The 16,152-nt window shown below is 55.6% G+C and overlaps 1 protein-coding gene across 3 annotated transcripts in view; it reads right to left on the reverse strand.

Moving 5' to 3' along the window:
- Positions 1-7,209: 7,209 nt before the first annotated feature.
- Positions 7,210-16,152, reverse strand: part of LOC129736044 (relA-associated inhibitor-like) — a 410,983-nt gene continuing 402,040 nt past the window's right edge. Inside the window, exons 2-5 of one of the 3 annotated variants that reach the window (XM_055709996.1) lie at positions 11,141-12,190; positions 9,770-9,832; positions 9,163-9,337; positions 7,210-8,822 (exon numbers count right to left, since the gene is read on the reverse strand). In XM_055709996.1, the coding sequence (XP_055565971.1) occupies positions 8,504-8,822; positions 9,163-9,337; positions 9,770-9,832; positions 11,141-11,258 (675 nt within the window). In that variant the 5' untranslated portion in view covers positions 11,259-12,190 and the 3' untranslated portion in view covers positions 7,210-8,503. Of the gene's footprint in view, positions 8,823-9,162; positions 9,338-9,769; positions 9,833-11,140; positions 13,531-16,152 lie in introns of those variants that run through there. The other 2 variants (XM_055709997.1, XM_055709995.1) reach the window with 2 other exon arrangements.

Below are 16,152 nucleotides of genomic sequence, written 5' to 3' on the forward strand. Positions count from 1 at the left end.
CAGCTGGTATAGAGTACCGATGTTATTTCTCAACTGATAGCTCTATTTCCCTAAGACAAAGGAAATGTTTTCTCCTTATGCCATTTTGCTTGTCAAGACAAAGTGTAACTGGAATGGTTTTGGCAATATTATGGGTAGCACTGGGGTCGTGTGTTAAGGGACTTTATTAATTGCCGCATCCTTGAAAGCACAGGCATAATATAATTGTTACAATAAATAACCAACAACGTATTAACTCTCAAATTTTGGCCTGTTTACCATGCTCTTGGTCTTCCAGATCATTTATCTCATGTTGAAAATGGTAAAAAGCACCCCTAGGAGGACAGACTATGTTCCAAAGAGTAATACTTTTTTATAATGGGGCTCCAGTTTGAAACTGAATCAGATAATGGCCTTGTGCTTCCAGGGGACTCTTTCCAGGCTGTTCATGTGATTGGGCTCTTTAAAGGTCCAGTATCCACTAGTGCAGATACATTTGAAGATGGGTCCCAGAGTCTGAATTGCAAGCAAAATCAACTTCCAGAAGACAGAAACCGAACTCTGACTAATGTACCATATGAAAGAAACTGGCCTGTCAGACCAGCCAGTATTGTCCCAGTTTATTAAATCTCTTCAAGTAATCTGTTGCGCATTAATTCTTTGGTAGAATGAGGATATTAGGCAAAAGCCTTTCATCAGCTTCTCAAACTTCCATAGAATAGAATATGTCTTCTTAGTTCTGATGTTCCATGATGGTGAAACTACTTAAACATGTAGTTTCATACTTAAACATACTTAAACACGAGGAATGTTGAAGCACGATAGCTTTCCATATCAAAAATAGTGAAGAGAGAGACAAAAGTCATGGTAGCAAATTTATGATACGATGCAAATTGAGACTACAGATCCAGTCACCCAAGTGTAGATCAGTGATGTGGTGTATAAGCAATTTGCTGGATGGTCGTGCTGAAAGAGTTGCAATCAAAAGCTCAATGGCCAAGTGGAGACCAGTGCCAAGGGGCATTCCTCAGGCATTGACACTGGGACCAGCGCTGCTTAACATGTCTGCAGGCAAAGGCAGCCCAGAGGGTTTCGCTCTCCTTTGCTCACATTATTTTGTTTGCACGGAATATGGGGGACTGCTGGGGACCCTCTGTTGTAAGCTGCATGGTAGTGTCTGGCTGCCCAAGAGAAAATGAAATGCTCAGAAGCTGGGAGTGACCTGGTTTGGTGGCCAGGAGCTCTGTGGGGGATGTCTCGCTCTCCTTCCCAGGCTGGCTTAGGGAAACTGGTTTCACAGAGTTTTATGCTCCCAGGGTTATGTCCAGGACCTGGGCTGTTCTGTGGTGGCTGTGCTATGGGCACGTCTGGTCTGGCCTGCAGCCTGCTGGAGACTTTAGGGCCTTAGGGACAACAAATGATCATAAAATCCTGTCACAGAGAAGAGGATATGGACTTCGTCTATCCTCCTGAAAAAAAAAAGGTCACTGTAATCTAACAGTGAAGCGTCTATTACCTTTTAGAGAGTGGTCTGGTGTAGGTAGTAGGGAAAGCCTGCCATCAGTGATGGGGACCTGAGCTGAGCAAAAAAGTGCTGAGAAAAGGTACAAGGCTGCCGCTGCCCTCCCATGCCATGCCTACCAATACTTGGTATTACTCAAGTATACTCAGTTTCTGTTTTCCTCTTAGAAGAAGAAACCATGGGTTCCTGCTGGAAGAAATATATAGGAAGAGCCACTGGTTGGCTGCAGAGTTTCACAGTGTAGTGAAAGTCGCCTTGCTACTGTAGCTCACTCTGAGACACCTTCATGTACCTCCTCAGCTCGTTGTAGCCCACGTGGCTGTCATGCTTTTCTAAACCTCAGCAGCAGCAAGTAAAGCTAGGGCCTTGTAGCAGACCCTGCTGTGGTAATAGCACATAGGGTTTTCATATAAAAGAGGGCACACTGAGACTAGACATGAGGACAGCAGTTTATTTTTTTATGCCGAGGGTGGTAAAACACATTGGGGCTTTCCCCACGTGCCCGTGCCCAGCTCCTGCCTGCCGACACAGTGGGCATCCACGGCTGCGCCCAGGCGTGGAGCCCAGCCGGTGCTGGTGCCTCGCTTGGTTTGCTGTTGGTACCCCCTGGACACTTGTGTGACAGCCCTGTGTCACACTGTCTTTGGCGGGCAGCGGCTGAGCCCCGAAGCTGTCGGTTGGGGCTCTACTCAGTGCGCCCCAGCTCCTACCCTGGTGTGGCTGCCTTCAGCCCCTGCTGTGCGGCTGGAGCAGTGAGCTCAGGGGTGTGTGGGAGTCTCAGGAGGCTCAGAGGGCTTGAAATCCTTGGGGGTTGGGGTCCTTGGAGGGCTGGGGAGCGATGCGGGGCTCTGGGGCTGTGGAGGCTCCTGCGGTTCGTAGATACTCTCCTGGCTCCTCTGCGTCATGGTACCTGGGTACGGGCTCGAGCAAGGCGAGTAGTTTGGTCTTTCAGGTGGCAGTGGCGTCTGCTGGCGTGGGATCCAGATCTCAGGGGTGCTGGGGCACCTGCTCTGACTGCTCAGGCACTGGTGGAAGCAGCTCTTTATATGCTGGAGTCTTGAAGCTCCAGCGACGGGCCTGTGGAGAGAGGAGGCCGCTGAGGCGCTCAGCTGCAGAGGGGGCGCACGGACTGTCCCCCACAGCACGGCCCAGAGCTGGCAAGGCTCCCCAGCACGGGCAGAGCCGCTGGCACGCCTTGGCCGACGTGGACACCCGCACCTCATGGCAGCCCCGAGCAGGGGGACTCCTCAGGGCAGGTTCGGTGGCCACCAGCCAGCGCTACTGGGCGCCTCCCTGGCTGGGGCAATCTCTTGCCCCGCTCTTTCTCATCCTGCCCTTGCTTTTGGCAGCCTGACTAGAAATGCTTCGTGGCTCTGAGCAGCCATCAGAGGAAGAGGAGGGAGGGAAATGTACTCACGCTTTCTTCTTCCTTCGCCACCAGACCAGGACACAGCCCAACACAATGGCAACTTGCAGAGAAACAACAGCCGCTACTGCACCTATAGTAGAGAGCTTTCCAGGGTCTCTGGGACCGGAAACAGCTGGGGGGCTCGGGGGATTGTAAAGCTCTGTGGTTCTCTCGGTGACATCATCTGCAGGAGCAATCAGGAACGTTAGCCCGTCCTGCGCACCACTGGTAAGCGTGCAGCACGATTGATCCGGCCAGGACATTCTCTCTTTCCCCCCCGTACTGGTGCCTGGAGGCACGTTCCCACCCTTTGGGGCAGGGTGTCCCACCCAACCAAACCCAGAAGGCCGGAAGGGGAGCACAGGGGGGGCGCAGCTGCTTGAGCCTTTGAGTGACACGGACAGAAACCGTCCCTGCAGCAGGCAGTGCCACCCCAGCTCTCCCTCCCCGTGAGACAGTTCCCACACCCCAGGGGACAGACTCAGGCCTCCTCAAGTGGCACTGAAGCCTTGCCCTCCCCCTAGTGCCTTTTCTCCAGCACAGGCACCGCCTGCAGCACCTCCCAGGTTTCAGGATGTGTCTCCCACTTGGGGACCCCAGCAAGACTGCTCCGTACCTGAGCCCGGTTCATAAGCCCGATTTATCTTGCTCTGGTGGTCTTCTCCAGGCTTTGACGGCACTGCCAAAAAGCAGAGGGGGAAGGTTAAGCCTCAGCGAGTCTCAGGCACAGAGGACACAGGAGGACGGGGAGGTTCCCCCTAAGCCTCTGCCTAGTCTGGGAGTCAGGGCATCGCTGTGGACCTCGGCTCAGGGAGGGATCCCGCTCTGTGCTGCTCCTGTGCCTCTCGGCAGTCACAGCAAGCTCGGGGATGCAGCTGGAGCGGGAGGGACATTTGGCACATTTCCCATATCTGCGGAACATGGTCCCGATGCCTCGAACCCAAAACACTTTCAGCTTTGGCTGCTGCTGTGACTTGCCAGAGTGGGCACTGGGGGAAGAGCCTGCGCCTGGTTCCGACTCCACGCAACAGCCACGCCTGACCTGCTGGGGGACCAGGAAATTGCAGGCCATCTTTTGGTTTGCGTTGCACTTTTGGCGACGTGTAAAGCGATGCAAAATGCCTTCCTTCAAAGAGGACGGGAAGAAGCTGCAGCCAGTCCGGCCAGGGAAACAGCCCTTTCGAGAAGGGCTCCTCCGCCTTTCCCTGTAAGCACCAGCAACGGTCACGGTTGCCCCATCCCAGCTATCGGTCGGCAGACGGGAGACGCAGCACAGCCCAAGAAGCCTGCCGAACCAGCATCCCCACCGACCTCCAGCATCAGGAAAGGGCAGCCGGCGTCGCCTGGCACCTCGCTCCTGCCTGGAACTGGGCCAGTGGGCAAGCAGTGCTGCCCGTGAGCTGAACACAAGTTCAGCGCTCGCCAGGCCCTCAAATCTGCCTGCCAGCAGACGCCTGCACAAACCAGCTCCGAGCCGTAACGGCAAAACTGGGGCAGCAGCCGCCCCTGGCCCTCCGCTTGAAGCACAACTGGCAGCAGAGGCTCTGCACCATCTCTGTGGCTCAGCTGCCAAATTTCACAGCGAAGGCAGAGTGAAATGTGCCCACCGTGTCCTCTCTCCTGTTCCTCCAACATTTGCCTTAAGAACTCAGATGACTCGCAGGGGCCAGCAGACAGCTTTGCAAGGCAAAGCTCCACAGGGCGCATCTCTGAGCCCGGCCCGTTCCCTCTCTGCTCTCCTCCATGTCTGCGCATGGGCCACGGACGGAGCAACTTGCTCTTCAGGCGGAAAGAAGCCTAGAGGGTAGATGCAGCTTCCTCCCACTGATTTACCCGTGGGATGGCTCTCAGGCTGGAGGGCAGCAACGGGCTACGAATTCGGGATGGTGTAACCCTTGGGAGGCTCTTCAGGAGAATTGCACATGAGTAAGCCCTTGCCACATTGACACTGTTTCTTCTTTCAAGGAAAGGGACATAGAGCGCTTACCTGCAGGATGCCCCAAGGGCTCCAAACCAACAGCCTGCCATGCATCTCGATAAACTTTGGCAGCATCCTCACCCAGAAGCAAGCACAGAGGGGAAATGTTGCCATTGCCTGTTGGCATCCGCTTGTGCCTTAGTGAACCGCAGGCACTGGAAGGGGCTCAGGTAGCAGCGTGGGAGCCAGACCCCGGGGAGATTGCCAGCGCTGCAGAGGGGCCTGGTGACCTCTTGGCCGGCACCTGGCAGCTCTCCAACACGCTCGTTAAGCCAGGCCATGAACAAGACCCCTTGCAGAGCACCGGGACCAACATAGGGCCCCTGGGGGCATTCTTACCCGCACAGCTCTCACACACACAGGGGAAGCCCTCACCAAAGCGCTCGAGGGAAAAGCCACATCCACGCTTCTCGGGGAGAGGAGCCCGCTGGCCCGTGAAAGGTCGCAAATGTGCCGAGTGCTTACCTGCTTCCTGCTCTTGCCAAGGTGCAGCCCAGGCAGCCCTGGCACGTAGGGCCTCCAGGAGGAGGAGGAGGAGGAGGCAGTGCTGAATGAGGGCCATGGCTCCCTTCAGCCACATGATCCTGTGCTGCTGTCACCGCTGCTGCTGCATGTGGTGCAGTTGCGGCTGGGGGCTGAGGCGTGGGTACTTATAGCTGGTGCATCGCCGTGGAGCTCCGTGACCTCACAGCCCCACTGTCACCTCGCAGCCCCACTGTGACCTCAGGGCCGGCCCAGGCTGCATGGCAATGGTGCTCAGGGGGAGAGCCGCTGGAGCACAGCCGGGGCAGCTGCCCTCCCAGGCTGGGGAGCACGCCCCGTCGGGCAGCTCCGTCCAAGGGCTGGCACACAGTCCCACCTGGGGCTGAGCCCGCAGCTCTGCCCTCTTTTCCGGGCACTGTCACAGGGGCAGCGCGGAGCTCACAGTGCCCCAGATGACCTGGGGAGCGCAGCCAGGGCATTTCTGACCTCCTCCGGTGCTGTTAGCAACAGCTCACGAGGCTGAGGAGTGAATGATTTCAGCCTCAAGACAAGTGCCAGATCCCCTCCTGTGCGCACCTTCCCGGCTGGAGCCCGGTTTGGCGCCTTGGGGGACCCCAGGGCTAACAAGTCACGTTTGTTTGACGGGAAAGATGAAGCCTTCACTCTTCCCTTTCTCCTTCACGTGAAACTTAAGGGAATACTTTCTGTTGGGGTCCTCAAAGGGCAAAGTCAATCAATAAAACAGAAAAAATATTCTCTTAAAGTATTTGACGTGCAAAAGGAAACCTTGAGAGAGCACACGGTGGGTGTATGTTGCCTGAACAACCCAGTGGCCTTCTATGGCAGGGTGAGTGCCTCGGTGGGCAAGGGAAGAGCTACGGCTGTCGTCTCTCCAGGCTTCTTTGGCCTTTGATATTGTCTCTCACAGCATCCTTCTCCATCAATTGGAGAAATGTGGATCTGATGCGTGGACTGCTTGGTGGATAAGGAATTGGCTGGACAGTGCCATCCTGACGGCAGTGGTGAACAGCTCAGTGTGCGGACGGAGACTGGTGACGAGTGTGTCCCTCAGGGTCCCCGCTTGGGAGCAGTACTGTTTAATAGCTTCATCAATGACATAAGGCAGTGGGATCGGGTGCACCCTCAGCAAGCTTGCAGATGACACCAAGCTGAGTGGTGCAGCTGATGCGGCTGAGCGATGGGCTGCTGTCCAGAGGGACCTGGACAGGCTGGAGAAGCGGCCCATGTGAACCTCATGAGGCTCAAGAAGGCCAGGTGCAAGGTCCTGCACCAGGGTCAGGGCAACGCCCGGTACCACTGAGAGCCGCCCTGCCAGGAAGGGCTTGGGGGTACTGGTGGATGAACAGCTGGGCATGAACCAGCAATGTGCGCTCGCAGGCCAGAAAGCCAACCGTGGCCTGGGCTGCATCAAAAGAAGCCACCAAAATGATCGAAGGGATGGAACTCCTCTGCTCTGAAAAAAGGCTGAGAGAGGTGGGGTTGTTCAGCCTGGCGAAGAGAAGGCTCTGGGGAGACCTGATTCTGGTCTTCCAATACTTAATGGGCGCTTATCAGAGAGACGGGGACAGAGATCTGAGCAGGGCCTGCAGCCCTAGGGAGAAGGGGCAATGGTTTGAAGCTGGAAGAGGGCAGATTAAGACTAGACACAAGGACAGCAGGTTGGTTTTTTTTTTTATGCTGAGGGTGGTGAAACACTGGAACAGGTTGCCCAGAGAGGTGGTGGATGCCCCATCCCTGGAAACATTCAAGCTCAGCTGAGCAAAGTGATTGTGGTGATCCAAGTCGAGGCGGACTGAAAAAACACTATGGCTGCATGGCTGGGATCAACAAAATGGCCTTTATTGCTTATACAATTGATTTATATATCTTAGGCATTACATGTGTCTGACCCTGAAAGGTGTTTGTGTTCTTCTTCTTGCTTGCTATTTGCTGTTGCTGTAGGTGCCCGTGTGCTGTGGTTCTAAGTTACGGTTCTTCACATCCTGTTTACGTACCTGGCAATTTGTGGCTGTCTTCAAGGTACACGACTAAGCCTTTGAAGTCAACTAATTTGTCTGTAGACCCGCTGCAGACCCCAACAAGTGATCCCGTTGAAGATGGCTCTGCTCATTGCAGGGGGGGTGGACTCAATGACCTGTAAAGGTCCCTTCCAACCCCAAACATTCCATGATCCCGTATTTCACTCTGCCTTAGCCATAAGACTCAGCAGCCAGAGGCTTTAGATGCACGTCTGGCCACGCTGTAGCCTACAAAGCGGGAAGGGATGGATTGGAGCCTCGCTGCAGCGACGCTGGCTTTCACACCTTCTGTCACACAGTAACTGCATCACAGCGACCTCTGCGCTAATGTGGATGCTTCCAGCTCTGGTGTAGGTAGTAGGGAAAGCCTGCCATCAGTGATGGGGACCTGAGCTGAGCAAAAAAGTGCTGAGAAAAGGTACAAGGCTGCCGCTGCCCTCCCATGCCATGCCTACCAATACTTGGTATTACTCAAGTATACTCAGTTTCTGTTTTCCTCTTAGAAGAAGAAACCATGGGTTCCTGCTGGAAGAAATATATAGGAAGAGCCACTGGTTGGCTGCAGAGTTTCACAGTGTAGTGAAAGTCGCCTTGCTACTGTAGCTCACTCTGAGACACCTTCATGTACCTCCTCAGCTCGTTGTAGCCCACGTGGCTGTCATGCTTTTCTAAACCTCAGCAGCAGCAAGTAAAGCTAGGGCCTTGTAGCAGACCCTGCTGTGGTAATAGCACATAGGGTTTTCATATAAAAGAGGGCACACTGAGACTAGACATGAGGACAGCAGTTTATTTTTTTATGCCGAGGGTGGTAAAACACATTGGGGCTTTCCCCACGTGCCCGTGCCCAGCTCCTGCCTGCCGACACAGTGGGCATCCACGGCTGCGCCCAGGCGTGGAGCCCAGCCGGTGCTGGTGCCTCGCTTGGTTTGCTGTTGGTACCCCCTGGACACTTGTGTGACAGCCCTGTGTCACACTGTCTTTGGCGGGCAGCGGCTGAGCCCCGAAGCTGTCGGTTGGGGCTCTACTCAGTGCGCCCCAGCTCCTACCCTGGTGTGGCTGCCTTCAGCCCCTGCTGTGCGGCTGGAGCAGTGAGCTCAGGGGTGTGTGGGAGTCTCAGGAGGCTCAGAGGGCTTGAAATCCTTGGGGGTTGGGGTCCTTGGAGGGCTGGGGAGCGATGCGGGGCTCTGGGGCTGTGGAGGCTCCTGCGGTTCGTAGATACTCTCCTGGCTCCTCTGCGTCATGGTACCTGGGTACGGGCTCGAGCAAGGCGAGTAGTTTGGTCTTTCAGGTGGCAGTGGCGTCTGCTGGCGTGGGATCCAGATCTCAGGGGTGCTGGGGCACCTGCTCTGACTGCTCAGGCACTGGTAGAAGCAGCTCTTTATATGCTGGAGTCTTGAAGCTCCAGCGACGGGCCTGTGGAGAGAGGAGGCCGCTGAGGCGCTCAGCTGCAGAGGGGGCGCACGGACTGTCCCCCACAGCACGGCCCAGAGCTGGCAAGGCTCCCCAGCACGGGCAGAGCCGCTGGCACGCCTTGGCCGACGTGGACACCCGCACCTCATGGCAGCCCCGAGCAGGGGGACTCCTCAGGGCAGGTTCGGTGGCCACCAGCCAGCGCTACTGGGCGCCTCCCTGGCTGGGGCAATCTCTTGCCCCGCTCTTTCTCATCCTGCCCTTGCTTTTGGCAGCCTGACTAGAAATGCTTCGTGGCTCTGAGCAGCCATCAGAGGAAGAGGAGGGAGGGAAATGTACTCACGCTTTCTTCTTCCTTCGCCACCAGACCAGGACACAGCCCAACACAATGGCAACTTGCAGAGAAACAACAGCCGCTACTGCACCTATAGTAGAGAGCTTTCCAGGGTCTCTGGGACCGGAAACAGCTGGGGGGCTCGGGGGATTGTAAAGCTCTGTGGTTCTCTCGGTGACATCATCTGCAGGAGCAATCAGGAACGTTAGCCCGTCCTGCGCACCACTGGTAAGCGTGCAGCACGATTGATCCGGCCAGGACATTCTCTCTTTCCCCCCCGTACTGGTGCCTGGAGGCACGTTCCCACCCTTTGGGGCAGGGTGTCCCACCCAACCAAACCCAGAAGGCCGGAAGGGGAGCACAGGGGGGGCGCAGCTGCTTGAGCCTTTGAGTGACACGGACAGAAACCGTCCCTGCAGCAGGCAGTGCCACCCCAGCTCTCCCTCCCCGTGAGACAGTTCCCACACCCCAGGGGACAGACTCAGGCCTCCTCAAGTGGCACTGAAGCCTTGCCCTCCCCCTAGTGCCTTTTCTCCAGCACAGGCACCGCCTGCAGCACCTCCCAGGTTTCAGGATGTGTCTCCCACTTGGGGACCCCAGCAAGACTGCTCCGTACCTGAGCCCGGTTCATAAGCCCGATTTATCTTGCTCTGGTGGTCTTCTCCAGGCTTTGACGGCACTGCCAAAAAGCAGAGGGGGAAGGTTAAGCCTCAGCGAGTCTCAGGCACAGAGGACACAGGAGGACGGGGAGGTTCCCCCTAAGCCTCTGCCTAGTCTGGGAGTCAGGGCATCGCTGTGGACCTCGGCTCAGGGAGGGATCCCGCTCTGTGCTGCTCCTGTGCCTCTCGGCAGTCACAGCAAGCTCGGGGATGCAGCTGGAGCGGGAGGGACATTTGGCACATTTCCCATATCTGCGGAACATGGTCCCGATGCCTCGAACCCAAAACACTTTCAGCTTTGGCTGCTGCTGTGACTTGCCAGAGTGGGCACTGGGGGAAGAGCCTGCGCCTGGTTCCGACTCCACGCAACAGCCACGCCTGACCTGCTGGGGGACCAGGAAATTGCAGGCCATCTTTTGGTTTGCGTTGCACTTTTGGCGACGTGTAAAGCGATGCAAAATGCCTTCCTTCAAAGAGGACGGGAAGAAGCTGCAGCCAGTCCGGCCAGGGAAACAGCCCTTTCGAGAAGGGCTCCTCCGCCTTTCCCTGTAAGCACCAGCAACGGTCACGGTTGCCCCATCCCAGCTATCGGTCGGCAGACGGGAGACGCAGCACAGCCCAAGAAGCCTGCCGAACCAGCATCCCCACCGACCTCCAGCATCAGGAAAGGGCAGCCGGCGTCGCCTGGCACCTCGCTCCTGCCTGGAACTGGGCCAGTGGGCAAGCAGTGCTGCCCGTGAGCTGAACACAAGTTCAGCGCTCGCCAGGCCCTCAAATCTGCCTGCCAGCAGACGCCTGCACAAACCAGCTCCGAGCCGTAACGGCAAAACTGGGGCAGCAGCCGCCCCTGGCCCTCCGCTTGAAGCACAACTGGCAGCAGAGGCTCTGCACCATCTCTGTGGCTCAGCTGCCAAATTTCACAGCGAAGGCAGAGTGAAATGTGCCCACCGTGTCCTCTCTCCTGTTCCTCCAACATTTGCCTTAAGAACTCAGATGACTCGCAGGGGCCAGCAGACAGCTTTGCAAGGCAAAGCTCCACAGGGCGCATCTCTGAGCCCGGCCCGTTCCCTCTCTGCTCTCCTCCATGTCTGCGCATGGGCCACGGACGGAGCAACTTGCTCTTCAGGCGGAAAGAAGCCTAGAGGGTAGATGCAGCTTCCTCCCACTGATTTACCCGTGGGATGGCTCTCAGGCTGGAGGACAGCAACGGGCTACGAATTCGGGATGGTGTAACCCTTGGGAGGCTCTTCAGGAGAATTGCACATGAGTAAGCCCTTGCCACATTGACACTGTTTCTTCTTTCAAGGAAAGGGACATAGAGCGCTTACCTGCAGGATGCCCCAAGGGCTCCAAACCAACAGCCTGCCATGCATCTCGATAAACTTTGGCAGCATCCTCACCCAGAAGCAAGCACAGAGGGGAAATGTTGCCATTGCCTGTTGGCATCCGCTTGTGCCTTAGTGAACCGCAGGCACTGGAAGGGGCTCAGGTAGCAGCGTGGGAGCCAGACCCCGGGGAGATTGCCAGCGCTGCAGAGGGGCCTGGTGACCTCTTGGCCGGCACCTGGCAGCTCTCCAACACACTCTTTAAGCCAGGCCATGAACAAGACCCCTTGCAGAGCACCGGGACCAACATAGGGCCCCTGGGGGCATTCTTACCCGCACAGCTCTCACACACACAGGGGAAGCCCTCACCAAAGCGCTCGAGGGAAAAGCCACATCCACGCTTCTCGGGGAGAGGAGCCCGCTGGCCCGTGAAAGGTCGCAAATGTGCCGAGTGCTTACCTGCTTCCTGCTCTTGCCAAGGTGCAGCCCAGGCAGCCCTGGCACGTAGGGCCTCCAGGAGGAGGAGGAGGAGGAGGCAGTGCTGAATGAGGGCCATGGCTCCCTTCAGCCACATGATCCTGTGCTGCTGTCACCGCTGCTGCTGCATGTGGTGCAGTTGCGGCTGGGGGCTGAGGCGTGGGTACTTGTAGCTGGTGCATCGCCGTGGAGCTCCGTGACCTCACAGCCCCACTGTCACCTCGCAGCCCCACTGTGACCTCAGGGCCGGCCCAGGCTGCATGGCAATGGTGCTCAGGGGGAGAGCCGCTGGAGCACAGCCGGGGCAGCTGCCCTCCCAGGCTGGGGAGCACGCCCCGTCGGGCAGCTCCGTCCAAGGGCTGGCACACAGTCCCACCTGGGGCTGAGCCCGCAGCTCTGCCCTCTTTTCCGGGCACTGTCACAGGGGCAGCGCGGAGCTCACAGTGCCCCAGATGACCTGGGGAGCGCAGCCAGGGCATTTCTGACCTCCTCCGGTGCTGTTAGCAACAGCTCACGAGGCTGAGGAGTGAATGATTTCAGCCTCAAGACAAGTGCCAGATCCCCTCCTGTGCGCACCTTCCCGGCTGGAGCCCGGTTTGGCGCCTTGGGGGACCCCAGGGCTAACAAGTCACGTTTGTTTGACGGGAAAGATGAAGCCTTCACTCTTCCCTTTCTCCTTCACGTGAAACTTAAGGGAATACTTTCTGTTGGGGTCCTCAAAGGGCAAAGTCAATCAATAAAACAGAAAAAATATTCTCTTAAAGTATTTGACGTGCAAAAGGAAACCTTGAGAGAGCACACGGTGGGTGTATGTTGCCTGAACAACCCAGTGGCCTTCTATGGCAGGGTGAGTGCCTCGGTGGGCAAGGGAAGAGCTACGGCTGTCGTCTCTCCAGGCTTCTTTGGCCTTTGATATTGTCTCTCACAGCATCCTTCTCCATCAATTGGAGAAATGTGGATCTGATGCGTGGACTGCTTGGTGGATAAGGAATTGGCTGGACAGTGCCATCCTGACGGCAGTGGTGAACAGCTCAGTGTGCGGACGGAGACTGGTGACGAGTGTGTCCCTCAGGGTCCCCGCTTGGGAGCAGTACTGTTTAATAGCTTCATCAATGACATAAGGCAGTGGGATCGGGTGCACCCTCAGCAAGCTTGCAGATGACACCAAGCTGAGTGGTGCAGCTGATGCGGCTGAGCGATGGGCTGCTGTCCAGAGGGACCTGGACAGGCTGGAGAAGCGGCCCATGTGAACCTCATGAGGCTCAAGAAGGCCAGGTGCAAGGTCCTGCACCAGGGTCAGGGCAACGCCCGGTACCACTGAGAGCCGCCCTGCCAGGAAGGGCTTGGGGGTACTGGTGGATGAACAGCTGGGCATGAACCAGCAATGTGCGCTCGCAGGCCAGAAAGCCAACCGTGGCCTGGGCTGCATCAAAAGAAGCCACCAAAATGATCGAAGGGATGGAACTCCTCTGCTCTGAAAAAAGAAAAGGCTGAGAGAGGTGGGGTTGTTCAGCCTGGCGAAGAGAAGGCTCTGGGGAGACCTGATTCTGGTCTTCCAATACTTAATGGGCGCTTATCAGAGAGACGGGGACAGAGATCTGAGCAGGGCCAGCAGCCCTAGGGAGAAGGGGCAATGGTTTGAGGCTGGAAGAGGGCAGATTAAGACTAGACACAAGGACAGCAGGTTGGTTTTTTTTTTTATGCTGAGGGTGGTGAAACACTGGAACAGGTTGCCCAGAGAGGTGGTGGATGCCCCATCCCTGGAAACATTCAAGCTCAGCTGAGCAAAGTGATTGTGGTGATCCAAGTCGAGGCGGACTGAAAAAACACTATGGCTGCATGGCTGGGATCAACAAAATGGCCTTTATTGCTTATACAAATGATTTATATATCTTAGGCATTACATGTGTCTGACCCTGAAATCTATGCAATATGCCTCCCGTGTGTGTGTTGGGCGCTTGTCTAAGGCTGAGGTTCCCAGGTAATATTGCAGAGATTTTTTTTTTTCCTGTTGCATTTCTTTGTATTTGGGAGTTATTCCTAAATGTAATTCATTTTTGAGGGGAAAAAACTTTCTTCTTGTGGAAAAAGAGCTTGTCAGAGAGTGCCTTTTATGTCTTTTTTTTTCAGTATGTGAATTGATTGTATGGCTGATACTTGCTTTTATCTGCTTTTATCTGTTCATGTATCTCTTGATACAAATTTATCTTTTCTTGTTTATTAAAACTCTTATTCTGTCAGGGATCTTTTTTTTTAGTCTAGAAATTTTCTGGGGAGCAAAACACAGCCTTTAGAAGAAATGCAGTCTTGACTTCTGGGCAAAAAATTGATTTTGTTCCTTTTCACTGCTTCTCTGGAGATGAATTTTCTTGGAATCTTCTCATGCCTTTCACTGTTCATTCAGTCTTCTACAGCCACTTGCACAGAGGTGTGAGCACCTCTCGCTGATGCACAGTAACAGGAACCTTAAGAAGAGTGGTGTAGTGTTCAGAGATATTTTGAGTGTAACAGTTGGGATTTTGCCTTCTACTGTTTCAGTACTTCTGTGTGTCTCCTGCCAGGCATTGCAAGGTGGAAGTGGTGGGTAGCATGATGGATTACCTGCAGGTGCTGGCCAGTGGGGTCTGGGTGTCCAGTAATTCAGGCAGTAGCATGTGGTCCAGCTGCCTGCACATCCCCAGCCCTGGAGGGCTCATCTCACTGCAGCTGTGCACTACGCAGAGAGGGGATAGAGCAGAATAGCAAAATAAGGCATCAGGTCCAGAGAAGACTTTTCCCAAGTGTTTGTGAGGCTGAGCGTGTTGTTTGTCAGATGCAACACTCAGGTTTGTGGTGGTGAGACCTGTGAAGCCTCGCTGCGTGGGCTAGTCTCATCTGCAGTTGTGGCTTACTTGCATAAACTTAGCCCTGAGCTGGAGGCTTGGCCAGTGGTGGGGACCCATGTCCAACTCTGCAGCTATTTACCAGGCAAAGTACGGATCCCAGGCTGGATCGTCTGCCCTTCATGCATGAGGGACTGTACATGTTCTCCACCAGCATATTCCCTGCTTAGCTCCTTGGCATGGAGACAAAATATTTCCTAGGTTGTTTTCATGTTGTTGTGCTTTTCCCTGTTTGGAGTTACTGGAGGCTGCAGAGGGACAGATGATTGCTCCCACGCCACTTCTCACTCCTCCTTGCTTGCAGGTGCTGCTGCGGAGGACTGTGAGGATGCCGAATGTGACCTTCTTTTCCTTTCCTCCCACCTTGCTGTCCCCCCGAATTGCAGGCTGGCTGCAGCCCCTGCGCACACGGTCACTCTGCAAAGGGCTTCTCTGAGCAGATGTTACCATTAGTTTACTCCTCTGTCTCTGTACTTAATGTTTTCATACACAAACAACAGCTTGCCATCCTGCTGGCCTTTTAATGGAAAGAAAATACCCTGCTCCACTGCTCTTTGCTTTCTTTTCCTGTTGCTTGGCTGCAGTGGCACAGGAGGGTCTGTGACACCCCCGGCCCCGCCGCCCCGCCCCCCCCTGCAGGCAGCTGCTCCCCAGCCATTGCCCAGAGGCGATTGCCCTTTGCACCCTTGCCCCACTCCCAGTGCAGATGGCAGAGAGACCTTCCAGGAAAAAAGGTGCCTGGCTGGCAGCAAGCAGTGTTGCTATTGCTGCTGAAATACCTGCTTTTGGGCCTCTTTTCTTTCTGGCAGAAACCATTTTGTGCTCTCTGGCTCCTTCTGGTCTGTCCCAAGCAGGGCTGGCTCAGAGCACGTGGCTGCCTGGGACAAAACACCTTTGTTGCTCAGCTTACTGAAAGGTGAGCTTTGCTGCAGGCAGCTGATTGCCTCTCTGATATTTGCCCCCCGCTAGGGACTTCATTGCTGAATGTTCCTTTGCACAAACACCTCTGCAGCATCTGTCCGAGTGGGGAGCCATCTCCTGAACAACCTTCTGATTTTGCATTTGAGGGAGTGGGATCCCCACAGCAGGGCTCTGCTCTACACTGGGAGACCCCAGATGACCTGAGGGACCCAGCTGACTCCAGGATGTCTCCCAGGTCTCCTCCCTGAGTTGCAGACCGTGGCTCAGCCCCAGGCATGCTGTATGCCCAGGCGAGAGGGACATCAGCTTAGCACAGGAATTTCTCAGCCTGTTGCTAGCAACTTACAACCAGAGCGCACAGGAAAACTGTAGCCACATTTCAAAGTAGCAGATGCTCTGTTGTTTCCTTCCCACTGGATTTTCCATAGCTCCAGCCTTGGCCCACTGACAGCCTGCCTGGACATCCTCTCTGCTGTGCTTTGGCAGTCCTGCTGGTCCAGGTCCTCCTGTTTCTGTGGAAAGCCCTTATGGTCAATGAGTTCCTCTGCATTTGGAAGCATGTCCTGGTAAGAGATGAGTCACTGAATTTGCACCAAGACACAGTCGGCTCCTAAATGTGCTGAGTGTCCACAGGCTTCATGCCGCTGGATGGCCTGAGTCACAGGCATTGCCTTTCAAGGGATCCGGAGGGAAGGCTGGGCAGGAGAACAGCCCCCATGCACTGACAGCCCCAGC

The sequence above is a fragment of the Falco cherrug genome, chromosome 4 (assembly GCF_023634085.1).
Source record: "Falco cherrug isolate bFalChe1 chromosome 4, bFalChe1.pri, whole genome shotgun sequence".
Classification (NCBI taxonomy): domain Eukaryota; kingdom Metazoa; phylum Chordata; class Aves; order Falconiformes; family Falconidae; genus Falco; species Falco cherrug.